The sequence below is a fragment of the Lepidochelys olivacea genome (genome assembly GCF_965140295.1).
Source record: "Lepidochelys olivacea isolate rLepOli2 genome assembly, chromosome: 7".
Lineage (NCBI taxonomy): Eukaryota > Metazoa > Chordata > Testudines > Cheloniidae > Lepidochelys > Lepidochelys olivacea.
In genome coordinates, this window is record NC_140417.1 from 86,314,920 (window position 1) to 86,332,221 (window position 17,302).

General features: G+C 42.6%; 1 protein-coding gene across 1 annotated transcript; it reads left to right on the plus strand.

The window, feature by feature from the left end:
• Positions 1-3,423: 3,423 nt before the first annotated feature.
• On the plus strand, positions 3,424-13,690 carry NUDT13 (nudix hydrolase 13). Its single transcript, XM_084635429.1, is given in 10 exon segments — positions 3,424-3,497; positions 6,389-6,496; positions 7,467-7,606; positions 8,535-8,642; positions 9,092-9,198; positions 10,181-10,306; positions 10,581-10,692; positions 11,494-11,576; positions 11,580-11,648; positions 12,433-13,690. Coding segments are annotated over 9 exon segments (1,026 nt in total). The 5' UTR covers positions 3,424-3,497; positions 6,389-6,410; the 3' UTR covers positions 12,628-13,690.
• The last annotated feature ends 3,612 nt before the right edge of the window (positions 13,691-17,302 follow it).

Here is a 17,302-nt window from a genome sequence, read left to right on the forward strand (position 1 = left end):
CTCCTGAAAGTTCAAATCCTTTCTCCCCATCAGGCAGGGGGACAGATAATAGGGGAATTGAACTTGGGTTTGCTATATCCCAGGTGAGTGCTCAATTCATTGGACTAACAATTACAAGCTAGCTGATGGCACCACCACTACTTCCTCATCCAGCTGGTTCGCGTGGTCCAAAGCAGTACCTAATTCTTTCCTGCAAGGAGGGGCATGCACCCCAATAATTAGTGGGGGCCCAGAACTTCTCTGGCCCTGGGGCTGCAGAGGCAGGGAAGATTGAGCTCTTGCCCAGGGCCAGGGCTGGGAGGGAAGATTGAGCTTGGGGTGGGGCCAGGGCAGGCTGGAGGGAGGGAAAATTGAGCTCCTCCAGGGGCTGGGGGGGGGAAGGAGGGGCAGCAAGCTTCTGAGGCTTCTCCCCCTCCCCCAGAGGGGTTAAATTTAAATTCCTGCACACACCCCTGCCTGTAAGAACCTACTTAGGCACTTAAGCCACCTGACTACAGGAGATGGGTTCCCATTTATGAATTGCTAAATAGAAATAGGCATGTCTCTGCAGCCAGGATTTAGGCACCTATCTCCAAGAGAGGTGTGGGGCTTAGACCACATCAGTATGTCCCTTTGGCTTGTTTAGGCAGCTCCCTGCCTACAGTGCTGGTTTTTATAGATTGCATTCTAAGGTGCCTACACTGCCCCAATTCATTGCATAGGAACCTAGGTGCCTAAATCAGGTTTTGTGGCTTGCAGTATTGTTCCTGTAATTTTCTAGGCACCTAAAAGTCAGGTGCTGAGCCTGTGATCCAGCACCAAGGTATTCTCAGAGGAAAGCCTAAACCTCTGGAGCTCACTTCCTCTGGAGGCCTGCCAAAGCTCAGACATATCAAGCTTCAGAAATCTGTGTGAAATTTATTTATTTAGACAAGCCTTTACTTAGCTGATGGGATTACCACTGACACATGGAATGAGGAATTTAATGTAATACATAGGTTAGGCAGGCCATTCATCAGATTTGACACTGGACAGTCCTCTTTTTGGGGTGGTTTGTCCTCCATCAGGTTTTGAAATAAAATTGGACATGGATATGTCTGGTATTGGATGGGGGATGTCATTTTGAAGAGTGTGCCATTCTCCGGGCATTACCTTGCACACACCGTGTGTGAGGTCACATTGGCATGGCGGGTCATGCTGACAGGGCAAGCCCAGGCCACTCCCTGAAGTACTGGAATGTCTAGTGTTCTAGGAATGCATGAGTAGCCACCCTAATGTAGGTGCAGCCCCTCAGCTGCATTCTGCGTAGCTGCATTGATGGAGCTATGTCTAACAGTTTATACCAACTGAGGATCTGCCCCATAACATTTACATGTAATAAAGCATCTACATGCCAAAGCGATTGGCACCACTTATCATCTTTAATGAATTATATGATGAGAATGGCTGCATGATTTTGAAAACCAGCTACCTGGCTATTGTGGTGCAGAAAATAATTTTCCAGGCTATGCAATGCAACAAATTTCATATATCAGTGCAGATTAGGGTGACCAGATGTCCTGATTTTATTGGGACAGTCCTGATATTTGGGGCTTTTTTTTTTACATAAACTCCCCACCCCCGTCCTGATTTTTCACAGTTGCTATCTGGTCACCCTAGTGCAGACATGGTAAAAAAAAAATATATATATATATATATATATATATATATATATATATATATTAACAGCAGGATGGGCATTTTCCATAAAGATTATACTTCAATCCTTTATCTTGTTAAGAAAAGATTTGTTTGTTTTGTTTTCTAAATTAATCCAGTTAGCTTAGTGGATTAATATGTTGAGGGTTTGCTCTATTTCAGAAAGCACACAAGTAACAACAGTCAAACATAATTAAATGTAACATAATTGTACATCACTCTAGTAACAAGTGTGCTGTTTTCCCTAAGTATCTCATTTGTTGTTTTTATGACCTATGCTCTCTAATTAAATGTCTGGAATTCCTTATTATAGTATCTTAATTCATGACAAAATAAATAAGTGTCTGTCAATATTCTTTTCACTGAATGCATCTGATGAAGTGAGCTGTAGCTCACAAAAGCTTATGCTCAGATAAATTTGTTAGTCTCTAAGGTGCCACAAGTACGCCTTTTCTTTTTGCAAATACAGACTGACACGGTTGCTACTCTGAAACCTATCAATATTCTTTGTAAATCACATTTATTGTTATACAGTTATAAAGATACTCTTCATGCTAAATGGAGATCTCAGCCCAGAACTGATGTTTTTCACCACTGGAGAAGAATCACTTTTCTGGTTCAATTATAAATGCAGGAAAAAGATTGTCTCTTTAATTATATTGACATCTCACTTGACAAAGTTCACTTTCTAATCACAGTTGTGTGCTTGCAATTTCAAACATAGTCTTGAGTGCTTTGAAACTATACAGATCTGTCAATCTCCTTTCCTCCCTCCCCTGCACAAAGAGAGAAGGGGCCTGAAGTAATATCTTTTATTGGACCAATTTCTTTTGGTAAGAGAGACAAGTTTTCCAGCTTCCACAGAGCTCTTCTTCAGGTCCAGGAAATGTACTCAGAGTGTCGCAGCTAAATACGAGGTGGAACAGATTGTTTAGCAGAAGTAATTAAACACATATTTCAAGGGATCACTTCCCCTTGAAAGGTCCCTTGAAATATGTGTTAGCTGTGACACCCTGAATACATTTCCCAGACCTGAAGTGGAGGTCTGTGGGGCCTCCAAAGCTTGTCTGTCTCACCAGCAGAAGTTCGACAAAAGACATTACCTCACCCACCTTGTCGCTCTAATATTCTGGGACCAACACAGTTACACCAACACTGCAAACCACATGAGCTGTAGCTCACGAAAGCTTATGCTCAAATAAATTTGTTAGTCTCTAAGGTGCCACAAGTCCTCCTGTTCTTTTTGCGGACACTGACTAACACGGGCTACTACTCTGAAACCTGTCACATGCATATTGATATTTACACATTTGTCTTTATTAAGGGCATAGGGAGGATTCAGATCCTTAAGCTTACTCATTAAAATAGTTTCCCCACATTTCAGACATAAAAAAAGAGAAAGCTTGCAAAAAATACTACTAGGTTCTATAAAAATAGATCAAAACACAGCACTAGCATCGCTGTTGCCTGTTACATGTTTATTTTGGGGGCATCTAGCGAGTTGGTTCTCTGATTTAATGAACTGTTAGTAGAAAATCAATAATTCACTACAAGAAAGCACCACTAATGCAAAGAGTTAAGAAAAATAAGAGCAATTGTACAGTGACCTGTCAAACACAGCCTCCACAGTGCGAGGGGCTTCTGAAGCAGTCTTTGTGGAACTACACTTCCCAGAGCTCCCTGTGGGGAAAGGCATTCTGAAAAACGTGGAGCCGAGTCACAGACCCGCTGCATTTCCTTTCACATCCTGTGGGTCAGCGTGTGGCTTTTACGAGGCACTTCCGGCTCTCCGAGGTAGCATTCCTTCTGCACTGACTACAGTAAGTTCCAGAAATGGGTGGACTTTCATTGGCTGACACCCACCTACTCAGGGTGCACGCAACATAGACAGGATTGACAGGGTGGCAGCTCTGACTGTGCATGAGAGCGCCTGAATTCATTATTGCTAAATACAAACCGTGCTTCTTGGGGCGCCAAGGAATTAAGGAGTTAAAGGCTCCTCATCTCCCGATTTTGCATGTTATTATTATAAGAAGGAGTTTTTGCCCTGGTTTGCGCATTGGCCTGCTAAACCCAGGGTTGTGAGTTCAGTCCTCAAGGGGGCCATTTAGGGATCTGGGGCAAACATTGGGGACTGGTCCTGCTTTGAGCAGGGGGTTGGACTAGATGATCTCCTGAGGTCCCTTCCAACCCTGATATTCTATGATTCATCCCGAGACTCTCTCCCTCTGCAGGCAGATTCTGAACCCTCTCCCAGCTGCCCGTTCTAGAGCAAAGTACAGAGTTTTCTGTTAACTCCTACACTGATCTGCCCTTAAACTTTATGCTGTGTTTGGGATTTTCACAGACTAGATCAAAGGTGGGCAAACTATGGCAGTATCCCGCCTGGCCCTTGAGCTCCCGGCTGGAGAGGCGAGCCCCGGGCTCCTCCTTTGCTGTCCCCCCTGCCCCGCAGCCTCAGCTCGCGGTGCCGCCAGAGCTCTGGGCGGCGGGGCTGCGAGAGCCGCCGGCCTGTCCCGGTGCTCTGGGCTGCGCAGCAGTGTGGCTGGCTCCCGCCGGGCGGCGCAGCTGCCAGTCCTGGTGCTCTGAGCGGCATGGTAAAGGGGGGGGTTGGATAAGGCGCAGGGAGTCCCGGGGGGGCAGTCAGGGGACAAGGAGCAGGGGGCAGTTGGATGGGGCGGAGGGTCCGGGGGAGGTGGTCAAGTAACGGGGAGCAGGGGGGTTGGATAGGCGTGGGAGTCCCGGGAGGCCTGTCAAGGGGTGGGGGTGTGGATAGGGGTTGGGGCAGTCAGGAGACAGGGCGCGGGGGGAGTTGGATAGGGGGTGAGGTCCCGGAGGGGCGGTTAGGGGACAAGAAGGGGGGGGGTTGGATGGGTCGGGGGCCGTGAGGGGGGCAGTCAGGGGGCAGGAAGTGGAAGGGAGCAGATAGGCGGTGGGGGCCAGGCTGTTTGGGGAGGCACAGCCTTCCCCACCCGTCCCGCCATATTGTTTCGGAACCCCGATGTGGCCCTGATGCCAAAAAGTTTGCCCACCCCTTGACTAGACTATCAAAATGTTCCGTTTCATAGAATCCTGCAAGTAATGATACCATGTACAGAGCTCACAGTGCTTCCAAATTAATTTTGTTAAAATAAGGGGAATTATTTTCCATTTAAAAAAACTTCGTTAGTACTGAAAAAAAGTTCTTATATAAGGGCTGGAGGAAGGTCCTTAAAAAGGATGGCCAAAATTCAACCTTGCTGTGACTCCACTGAAGTCAGTGAAGGTATCCCAGGGATGAAAATTGCCTGGTACTTCGATGAACATACATCTGGTGGTAGAATCAGGAGGAGACAGTGCTGCTCCATAGCATCCAAACCAGGAAAAGGAATAAAACAGAAATGCCTTGCTGGTTGCCAGGATCTATCCAAATTTTTTCCCAACTCTCAGTCTACAATCAGTTTGTCCAGAATTACACCGGGGGAAAAAAAAGAATCCCAACTGATCTGGGAGTAGTAGGGATGGAGAAACAAAGATCAAAGACTGGTTCCTGCTAGAGCCACATAATTTTTAACCTGACACCTCAGATCCCATTCAAATCTGATCATTGAGACAATTAAGCTCTTTCAGTAATTTCATGTCATAATCATGTATGCAGTTTTGCAATATTTTTATAAGTTCCCATTTCTGTGGATAAAGTGTCAGGAACAGAGTACTTTCCATAATGGCTAGTGTAGAATTGCATGGAGTATCCACGGAATCTTCTTTTCCTTTGATTAAATTTCTCCATCTGTAAAATGAGGCTGGAGTACTGGAACAATTTTTATAGTGGGGGTGCTGAGAGCCATTGCACCGAACTATAAACTCCTTATATAGTGGAAACCACTTCCAGCCAGGGGATGGCAGCACCCCTACTTCCAGCACCCCTGAATGAGGCTAGTAGTACTTAACTTCCTTTGTAAAATGCTTTGAGATCTATGGTTAGGAAGTGCTGTATAAGAGCCAAATATTAATAATTAATTAAGAATTACTGTTCATCAGTTCGTCAGAAAAGATACTATAGATAACATTGCCTTCTGGGTAGTTGTCTTCCTGACATTTTGGAGTTGAGGGCAGAGTAGATTATGTATTTGCCTCAGCTAAAAGCGTTGCACAAAATCATCAACTTCCTAGAGAGACTGATGCAGCTGCAACTGCTGTCTTCTTTCTAACTTGGAGAGTTCTCTTCTGCACCTGATGTTTTGTCTTTAATTCTTCACGGTCATTATTGCATTTCCAGTAGATTTTCTGGCTGTTGTATTCGGATGTTCAGTTTGATGAGCTGGAATAGCTTTCTTTAGAAAACAGACAACATAGTAATTAACTTTATTATCCTTAATCACAGAGACACACACATTAGGACAGCACAATTTAATCTTTGTTTACAGCAATTTCTACAAGACCTTCTTGACGGACACAAACAATAAATATATATATAAATATATAAAAACTGAGCTATGTTGGAACTTCCTTTGAAAAGTGTATAAAACTGAGTTCGGAAAATGAGGTTCCTGGGGAGTGGACGAAGCCCAAGGCCAAATTGAACAATATTTTAGCAAGTGTGCCCTCAACATCCTATGGTCTCTGTAGAAGAGAGATATATTTCTTTTTACATTGGGACATTATCCCTTTTTAAACAGAACCCATTCATGGAAATTCATTACACTGCATGCTGTGCTTTTGTTTTGGTCAGAGGCAGCTTCTCTCAGGTTCTGATGAGAGCTATGATTTATCAAGGTGTATACAGAAGAACTTCCTCTCTGTGGTGCAGGTTACATTCTACCTATGTTAGAAAAATGCGGTAAGTTCTTATCTTATTTGCGTTACAGAGCAGGAAGACCAGAAGTTGGTGCTCATGTATCCAATGTTCCATATGTGTCCTTGTTAAAATTCTGCATCTGGGGTTAATCCTATAGTCCAGTGATTACACAGTGCACTTCACAGCTCTGACTACACAACAGGTGTCGAAAGGCCCAGCTCCCTTCCAATAGTGCTGAAAACTGCTGAAGTCAGGTAAACTGAAGTCAATCCCTATTGTTGGAAAGCATGCTAGCAGTGAGGTTTCTCAAATATTCCTTGAACTTGATCAACAGCTCAGCAACAGTTTTCAGTACCACTTCAAACAGTTTGAGCATAGCAATTTCTGTTACCCGTTGTCAACTATGATTCATTTCCCTAGTGTAGATGCAGTCCAACATGGAGTGCCTTTTTTCAAGATTTGAGCTTCATCTTTACTTCCTGAATCAGCAGGACAGGGAGAGTCTCATATTGCTTAATGATTCAGTCATCCAAATTAGGAGCTGTGTTTACTGACGTAAGAGTAGACATACCCAGCCTTCCTTGTTTGTAAAGACAGTCAAACATCACTTAGAGCCTTCAAAAGTGGGGAAATACAATACAAATGACGAGTAGGATCCTCAGGGCTCCAAGCACCTTTGTGAGGTAGAAAGACATCTATTCTATTTCTTCACAGAAATTATTGTGTATATAAAATAGAGGACATATGTTTGGGGCTGGGTTATAGTGTGTTTGAAAATAGTGTCCAACATTCAAGGCTTCTTGTGAGGTGAGTGCATGATTGTTTTGCCTTCACCTGTACAGTCACTACCCACCAACAACTAGCATCTTGCTCTGCAAAGCTTTGGAAATATCTGGAATATGAAAGATACTATACCATGTATTCTGTTCCATTTCTCTGTTCATAGTGAGTGTATCATTCCTGATCTAGGCTTGGTCTTGCAATGATCTTCCTGATTCTTTCACAACTGCAGATACTTGTTTGAGCTAAAGGAAGATGATGGCATTTGTAGGAAAGCCCAGAACTCAGGAACATTCTACCTCTTTCACAATCTCTCTCCATTCCTTAAGAAAGTTGGGAGCAAGTACTTGGCACCACAGATAAGTGTAGCAGGTAAGCTGATGGTCAGTAGTAAACATCTTCATAGATTTACCAGCCAAAATGATGTACACCCAAGTTTCTTCCACTAACCAGATTTTAGTTGATACCATGTATGTTGTAAAGATCTCAGAGCTTTGTCCTTTTATCTCAGACTGATCATGATGAAGAATCAGGAAATCTATTAAGCCATATGGGAGTGTGTTCTCCACTTTATGTTCCGGGTATTATTTATTAACATCAAATAACTGTGTTTAGGATTACCATCTAAAGCCCTGGCACATGGACATGAACTAATTCTTTGTAAGTATAAATGGTATCTACACAGGTCTAATCCGTTTACTAATATTTATTTAGAGACAATATTTTTAATCTGGTTTAAATATGTGTGGCCATTTCCTTTGAAGCCATTTCCTTTGTAAGTGAGATATAAAGTTGACAAGGAAGGTGGAGGGTATTTGGTATAACCTGGGAAGGTTTCTCTGTGGGAAATACAATACATTCTGAGACACAAATAATTGTAGGGGAGAGGCACATTGTAGGTCCCCGAGCACTAGACTGTATGCTCTTCTTGCTCTGCACAATCATGGTCCAAAAGCTGGTGAATAAACTGGATTCTCAATTTCCACCTGACTCCTTTCATTCTAGAACCACCACATACCTTCCCCACATGTGAGCTTTGTCTTGAGGCTTTTCCCTTGGATGGGAAGGTGTAATGGGTTACTACTCTCCGCACTTCAGGGGATAGTTGTCAACAGCACCGTGAGTCAGCTATTTCAAGGTGTTTGCCCAGTCTCACACCTTTTCCACAAGACATAGGAAATCCCTTCTGTGATGTGGCCTAGTTCCATTGGCCTGGGCTGTAGGAGCCTTAAATATTAAGCTGTTGTTTTTTAGTGTAAGTTTATCACAGCTTTCTCCTCCCTTTTCCTCTCTTGTTTAGAAATGAAAAGCATGCTGGGGAAGTTCAAACAGAATGAACAGATGATAGAGGACTCAGTGCTGATTGGCTGTTCAGATGAATGCATGGCATACTTTGCCCTGGATCTAGGTTAGAATTACGCCTCCATCTATGTCTCAGCCATTGGCTGCTATATTTGTTCACTTAAATCTGCAAGTAAAGGAAGCCCAGGCACACTGATGGAGATGCTGTTTAGGCAGCGTGCTTAGTCCTCGATGGTTGAGAAGTTGCTTCTGAAGGAAGTCCTCACTCATCCTTGATGGGAAGTACTGTGACTTCACGGGAGCCACTTTATGGAATTTTTATATAATGGTATTACTTCTTTCTTTGTTTTTAGTAAAGTTGGTATGTTTGTAGTTCCCAACTTTTGGGGACTGTATTATGGTTGATGTAATGTCATTTCCATACTAACATGATTCTGTCATCAGCAGCTCTATGGAAATGTTCAGAGATTTTATACTCTTAATAGGAACAAAGAGGGGTGTGGGGTAGGGGTGGTAACTGAAATTTCTGATTCCCACAGATTTATTCAATTCCAGGATCCTTGGAGAAATCTGTCATTGAATCTGAATTGAAGGGGTCATTTACTGAGTTACGGAAGGCTTTCTTTCAACTAGATGGGAAAGATGCACCCTTGTTGTCCTCGGTATGATATAGGATATTTCACGTATAGAAATTGTGATTGCTTGCACCAGATCTCCCGCTTGCAATCATTAGTTTATTATTTTATGTATATTGTGGCAGTACCTAGGAGCCCCACCAGTTTGTGAGACATTGTGCCAGACACTGTACAAACACATATTAAATGGCAGCCTCTGTCTGAAAGACAAGATGTAACAGGTGGATGAAACAGAGAAGTGAGTGGCTGGGGAAAGAGGAAAGAATAACAGTAATAATATGCTGATTTAACATGGACTAACTCTCTGCCCACTTTGTAAATGTAACAAACCAGTCAGTAACAATAGTCACAGTAATCACAACTTGTCACCTGCCTCACCACTATCAGGGGGCAGTTTTCTGTATGCATCCCAGCAGAAGTTAATGCAAAGAAGGGGTTTGAAGGAGGAAAAAGTGGTTTTCTCATTGTGTTGTTCTCCTTTTAAAACTGCTCCTTTTTGAGCCATTACTCTGCAGATACCCTAATTTATTTTTGGAAGCCCCGTCAAAAAGCAGGTGTGCTAAAATCAGGTCCATTAGCCCATAAATAGAAATAGCTCATCATTCCCCTTTTTGAAAGAGTTGTGGTACATGTGCTATACAGCAAGAAACAGATCTGGTCTCGGCATTACTTCAAGGCATGGTTCAATTCCAGTTATTGTTACTATTCAATCCCAAAACACAGCAACTTCTTTTTCTTCTTCTCTCCTAGACATGCTGAAAGGGATGGGAATTTAAATTCAAAATGAGGAGCTTGAAACATTGTGTGGCTACAGCCACTTTTCAAAGCAGCTCCTTAATTTCATGTGCACTTTCAGGGCTGCCTGACCTGATGAACTGTGATTTGATCCACAAGGATGCATGACTGGAAAAGGATGGCAAAGTATCGCTCAGGGAGAATGGCATGACTGCACTGAATGAGCCCTATGTTCTGATGTTAACTGACGGTATTTATGTTTTGGTGTTTATAGGCTCAGGCCCTTCTTCGTTGGCATGACACCCATCAGTACTGTAGCAAAACTGGGCAGCCTACCCAGAAGAACCTAGCTGGCAGCAAGCGTGTTTGCCGTACCAATGGAATAATTTATTACCCACAGGTTAGCATCTGAATGGTGGGACAACTGACACATGATCACAGCAGTGACTAGCCAAAGTTGTTGGACTTAATAAGAGGGAATTTGTGAAACTCAAGAGCAAGAGCTTGCTATTTAGTTGTGTACTTTTTCTTTATTATTTGTCCAATGTCCCCTGAAATCTTCTAGAAAAAGCAATAGCAATAGTCTGTGTTCTCACTTACTCGAGTTTTCATGTAACAATCAGCTTGTCTGAACTCTGATTCCTAGTTGCTTTGCTGTTTGGTATGTTGTCTAGATGTCCCCAGTGGTTATCACTTTGGTGTCTGATGGGAGCCGGTGCCTTCTTGCCCGACAGGCGTCATTCCCAAAGGGGATGTACAGTGCTCTGGCAGGCTTCTGTGATGTGGGTAAGGAAGCTTCTGACCGACTGTTTTGCACTCAAATGCATAACGCTGTGTTTGATAACAGGATTGTGTGCTGCATGGTGGGAGACTTGAGTCTGGGAACCAGTTACAGACGTGTAGCTCCCCCCATTCAGTGGAGCTCATGCCCAGAGGTAATGTTCTGGAAAAAGGGGAGGGATGTTACTAGAGCAGCTTTGCTCATCCAGCTGAAGTGTAAAATTGCTTGTGTTTATCTGAAAAAGAAAAGGCGCTGTAACGGGTAAAATCATGGGATTCAGCAACAGGGCACTGTCTGTGCTCATATCCACGTATGAGATCTTTGAGTTAAATCCAAGAACTCTCCTTCTAACATCTTTTTTCTGGGCTAGTGGAAGTGGGTGTGTTGGGGAACTTACAAGAAAAAGTGTGGTGCTTTTAGTGAGTGAGAGAGAAAGTGGCTTTAAAAATGAAAGAAGGTCAGAGTAGCTTATTCTTTCTGTCTACAGTATATACTTATATGGCCCCCACCACCTTACTATTTGAATGTCTTTGGTGCCTAGGAGAGGTATCCAAAAAGCAAATTTGAAGGGGACTAAAGATAGTTGATGGATTTGTTATTGTGGCCTGATGCTAAAGTGATTTCAGAATGACTCATCTTACAGAGACTTATACTACTTGGGAAGTCAAACATAAAATTCCTAAGAATTCCTAAAATCCCACCCATTTTTATGTGGCACAAGGGATACTTTCCTATCCTGGGGAAAACCTGCCAGCATTATCTTACCTGATGGGGAGGCTGTCCCTGACTAACTTGAGTGTTTCCAGGTGAGACTCTGGAGGAGACAGTCCGACGGGAGGTGGCAGAAGAGGTGGGATTGGAGGTGGAGTCTCTGTGGTATTCTGCTTCTTAGCACTGGCCCTTTCCCAACAGCTCCCTAATGATAGCTTGTCATGCCATGGTGCAGCCACAACAGACCAAGGTGAGCAGCCCCCAAGATTTTATTACCTTTCTTGCTTGGTGAATCTCCTTTCCCAGTCCACGTAACTGCTGCATTGTCAAATCCTTTTAAATGCAACTTTCAATGAGTTCTACTGAAGTGAGTGTGGGATCCTTTTAAAAGCTTGAAAATACTCCTTTTCTGTTTCAAAAACACGGTGTATTTTGTGCTGCAATGTGTATGAACCAACATCCAGATCCAAACACCACTGTACTCTAGATCCACCCTCTGCAGATGAGGCAAGCTCTGATTTGATTTCCTATTGCTAAAGTTCCTTGTTCATCCACCAGCACCACTATTACAAGCAAGGTAATGGAATAGTGTGTACTGGCTAATTGTTACATCAAAGGAAACCAAAGCCCACAAAATATTAGCGGGCAATAGATTCTGTTAGTGGCAATTTTTTAATTTATTGGCAACTAGTGGTCAATGCATTGTCTCATAATAGATATTTAAAGTATAAAAGCTGTCATTGTTTTGGAAGCCTGCTTCGTGGCTGAGTAGTTCAGTCTCCATTTCCATTGAGGCCTTAGCCCCTTTGTGGAGACTGCCACCCCAGGAACAGGTATGATGCGAAGACCTAGTGCTAGCCAAATACTACTAATTCATTTCACATAAGCCACTGAGCAGCCTCACAGAATACATTGGAACCCAGAGTTCATTAGCCTTTTTTGCCAGAAAGTCCTGTAGATACAGGAATTATGAAGTCCGAGGTTGCTGCTTTTAAAGCCATTTAAGTCCTTTGTACATTTTGAATCCTTTCCAGATCAGCGTGAACAAACTGGAGTTGGAAGCAGCCAGCTGGTTCAGCCTGGAGGAGATAATGGAAGCATTCGGACGGGAGCCTAAGCCTTTGAAACAGGAGGATGGCAGCTTTTCACTTTGTCTGCCACCCAAGTGGGCCATAGCCCACCAACTGATTCAGGAGTGGATTAAGCTGCAGGCTTCCACGCCTGCTTAGGCACAGTCTATCAAGCCTTTATTTTAGCAGGAAAAACAAGTGAGGACAAGTTCTCACAGTGGTGACCCAGCCAGAATGGCTCATAAACTATCTTATATTCAGGTACACCTGGGGCACAGACGCATATTTGGATAAGCCCCAGCAACTCTGATACACAAAGAGTCATCAATTAGACACAATACCATAAGTTCCAGTAAATCTAAAAAAACCCCAAAAGCCCAAACCAGCGTGTCATCAAACCAGCTACAAGCCTGCATGATAGACATCAGAATGGTCAAGCCCTACCACGTTTTTCCTCGAGTCCTCTTGGAATAAAGGATTCCACTCATTTTCCTCTGTTTTACCCCTTAGACATCTCTGCTGTCACACAATAGAGCCTCACTCTTTTTGACAGAGGACTAGGTAGGATTCCATTTAGGGCCTGTCAGTGTTGGTCCTAGTGCTGCTCTTGCATTTTTTGATGAAGTGTGGGAATAGTGGGAGTGCAAATTTCATTAAGTTCCCTCCTTCTATTGCTCCCCTGCCCCATCAAGTCTCCCATTATGCTCATCTTCATACAAAAATACCCTTGATTTCCTTTGCTGCTACATTTGTTCATATTGGACTTAGCAGCAAAAAGTATTACAAGGTCCTCCCTCAGTGCCAAGCACATTGCCTCTACAGCGTTTCATCCCCAGGGAGCAAGATTTGATGATAAACAGCAGAGGAACAAAACCTGCATAAAGCTTTAACTTGCTTGATATTCTGGAAGAGCCTCCATGACTCAAGGGTAATAGAAATCACTGAGAGCCTTAGGAACTACATTTCCGTCTCAGTTCACGGGGTATCACTCTTAACTCCATGCATTGCTTAACTACGGAGCATTTCTGTGGAGCAGAGAGTCCAGTCACAAGGTTCACGGGTTTGGCTAGATACGTGCTCCCCTTGTACTGGTGGAATAGCAGGTTATCACCCTCTGGGAGACCCACTGAAGCATAGCCTTGGGCAGGCAGACTAATAGCCTAATAATGGAGTTACCTGGATTTCTGATTTGCTGGTAATTAAACTGGAAGAATTCAGGGTGGCTTCACCTTCTGCTTACTTGGTTGAGTTCTTGGGAAAATGCACAGATGCCCACAGTTCCAAGGCTATTAGTATGGACATCTGGAGGGAGAAGTGCATTTTTAATTCTCACCAATTGATCCTGCTCCTGGCCAAACACTGCTAGCTACACATTTTCTATAGTCACGCATTGTTGTGTTGTAACAGTCTGGCATCCAGCTTTTTTTAAAATGTAATTTACTATAGCTCTGCTGGTTTGTTTTCCATTCTTCCCCTGCATGTGTGGTGTCTGGGTTCCCTCTTCCTGGCTCTTACTCTCATCATCCTTTCTTTCCCTTGCTGGAATACAGGGGAATTAGGAATGAGGTAGAGAATGGGTGTAGATCAGTCTTGTCTTCTTATTTCCATTTTCTATTGTTTTCTAGCCTGCCTCTGGAACCTGTTTTTCTCATGTGCACAGAACTCTACTTCGGTGCATCAACTTCTTGATGCCTCCTCCAACACCTCTCTCTCTCTCCCCCGCGCCCCCCCCCCCCCATCCACTCAAACCATGACTACTGATTATGGAGAGGCAGAGGAAAGTGTGAGTAGCTCAGGGCAGCCCAAGGCAACGACAAGAAGAGAAGGAGTGGCTCAGACAGATGAGATGAGAAACTCATAATTGCAGTGTAGTCCACATGTCAAAACTCAAAAGGAAAAACATGTTTTGGTATGTCAAAGAAATGTGGAAGTATTTTGCAACTTCTGCAGCCTGTGGGGATTTATTTTTAGGACAAAACAGGGTGTGTACTTCTTCACGCTCTTTCTCCAAGTTTTATAAATATACAATATATATTTACCATGTATGTTTGTCATTAAGCCCTAGAATGGTCTGCTAGAGACATATGCCTATCTTAAGAGGCCTCACACCCAGTGTACTCTAAAAGTACTGAGACTGCATCTGTGTTGTGCTCTGTTCAGCTTTTACAATACTTCCAAATGAATTTTAATTAGAAGAGCATAAACACGCAAAGTCCATTTTTCAAAGTCACTAAAGAATGTTTACATTTACACAAATGCCACAGCAATTTTTAGCTTCCCACAGCTCTACACCTTGCTGCCTCTCAGCCTTTTCAACTTTTGTCTCTTCTACTCTGCTGCCAAGGACTATTTAGTGGGACTTCATTTGGGTGCTGGGTGACCACCAAACACAGCAAGCTAAAAATCAGCACTGCTTCCTCCACCCTTCTGACAAAGGTGAGGGGGGAAGCTGCTATCCTGCCCCATCTCCATAGTGTTTGATGCTAAAGTTGCTCTGTGCTCCCAAGAGTTCAGGATGCTCCTCTCTAGCCAGCTGGCCTTTCAGCTCCAGTTGGGATTCCTGTAGTACAGGCCTCCCCCTCTGAAATCTTGACTTCAGAGTGATAAATATGTGGCTGAAGGCATTTGACTACCTGGATTTTTTTGCTCTCTGCCAGCCCAAAGCCCAAAGAAAAAAAAAAAGCTTTCTTGATTTTCAAAAAGGGAGACTCGGCCAAGCCCCACTCCAGCCACAGAGGATTCACACTTGATCTAAAAGTACTGATGATGCAGTGTGACTTGAGAGAAACTGCATGCACAGACAAGTAGATAAAGCCTTAAGAAAGAGAGGCTCATTTTCCCTTCCATTGCTGCAAGAGATCCCACATTTGTTTCCAGTGAGTTAGGTGGTAATTTAATTTCGTAATAGCTGAATCACTTAATTATTATCCAAGATTAGACACCTTCATAGGAATTAGAATACTGTAGGCTGGTTATGATCCTGCTAGAGTGTGTGCTACATCAAGAGGAATGAAGATACATTATTTATCTTCCTGCCTAAAATAGCAAGCTTGCAGCTAATTAATCCATTCATGCTAGGCTCTGTCCCAGGCTTCAGGCCACAAGTAGAAAAAAGTTAAATTGTCAGAAGTTCTACATAAACGCTTCCGCAACAGAAGCGGATACTCACCTGAACCAGGGAATTTTATCACATACAAATGGAGGTCTAGTAAAACAAGATTAGGTTTTGCTGGAAACTTTGACAGCAAAAGTTAAGAAACACTGTTCCTACTCCCTTGATTACCATACTGGGATACCATCAGACTTCACAAAAAGAAAAGGAGTACTTGTGGCACCTTAGAGACTAACCAATTTATTTGAGCATGAGCTCACGAAAGCTCATGCTCAAATAAATTGGTTAGTCTCTAAGGTGCCACAAGTACTCCTTTTCTTTTTGCGAATACAGACTAACACGGCTGTTACTCTGAAACCATCAGACTTCACTCACTATAAAAACCCTATTATAATTAAAAGCAAAAATGTTTTAGTACATTCTTCAAAACAGTCAAAAAGGCAAGATGACAATGTTTATTATAGCATGTAACTATTTTTATATGCTGAATTCTAATGTGGGTATTTGTACAACACCCTGAGATAAGTTGATAAATATAAATGGTTGGAATAAATAAAATTCTTAATAATAGGGATTTAACTAAGACAGATATAATCAAGACAAAAATCAGCAGTAGGAGAGTAGAAGAAATTGCTGCTGTTTTGCTGTTTTACGCATTAATAATTTAGGATATTTTTCACCTTGTACCTATACAGATGGTCAAATTCTGGCACTTGCAGTATCTTATCAGAGATCCATAAAACTTTACAAATGTGAGCAAACTATTCATTTTACAAATGGGGAAACAGACACAGGCCAAGGTGTCTCAGCAAGGTTGTGGCAGAGCCTCAGCCAGTGACTTCCCTGGAAGTACGACAATTTAAACGGTTTAAAGATTTCCCTTCCTAACTTTCAACTCACCTGGTCTGGAAACTGGACAGCGTTTCCTCCCTTATAAAAGATCTAATAAGCCTCCTACTGGTGGTGGCTGGAATACTGGTGTGACATTCAACATCAGCAGTACAAGACACTAGTTGCTAATCTCTTCTTTAGCGTCAAGAAAATGGCAGAATTTTTGTACAAGAATTTTTAAATAAAAATCTAGTTGCAATTTCAAGTGACTAAACCTATGTTCCGATTTTCAGATGTATTTAAGAACAGTACTTAGAAAATCAGTTTTGCCTTCACTTGCCTGCTAGGACCAGTATTGAGGCTTCTGCTTCCTTGAGAGTTTGACCGTACTAATCTCCAAAGCAAAATATGGAGCTTTTCCTACACTTAAGGTGCCTGATGTTAATAGGTAAGGAAACTGCACAGAAATCTGAATCAGTCTTGGCAAGTAAGTGAAGGAGGAACCTTTTATATATTTATTTGAAATATTAACTAGAGGAATAAGACAGTCTTCATATGGATAACTTAAATGGTTTGCTAGATAGTTTTAACTGATGTAATTTTAAGTTTTTCAATTCAGTATAGAAATGAAATGTTGAGTATCTTCCAATTAAACTTTTATTAAAGCAAGACAGACTTGTTTAGATTGGGCCCACATACAGATACTGTTGGTACAAAATCATTTTTCAGTCCCTTGAGGTAGTGGGTAGTTCAAACAAAAGTCAAGTTTGGTCATGAGCTTTCTTTCAAATACAGTGATGTTGAGAAATGCTTTTTATTCTGAGGATTTGCAATACTGCCCTGAGAAAAATAAGTGCAACTTCAAAGGAAAAAAAAGTTACAGCAACCAAG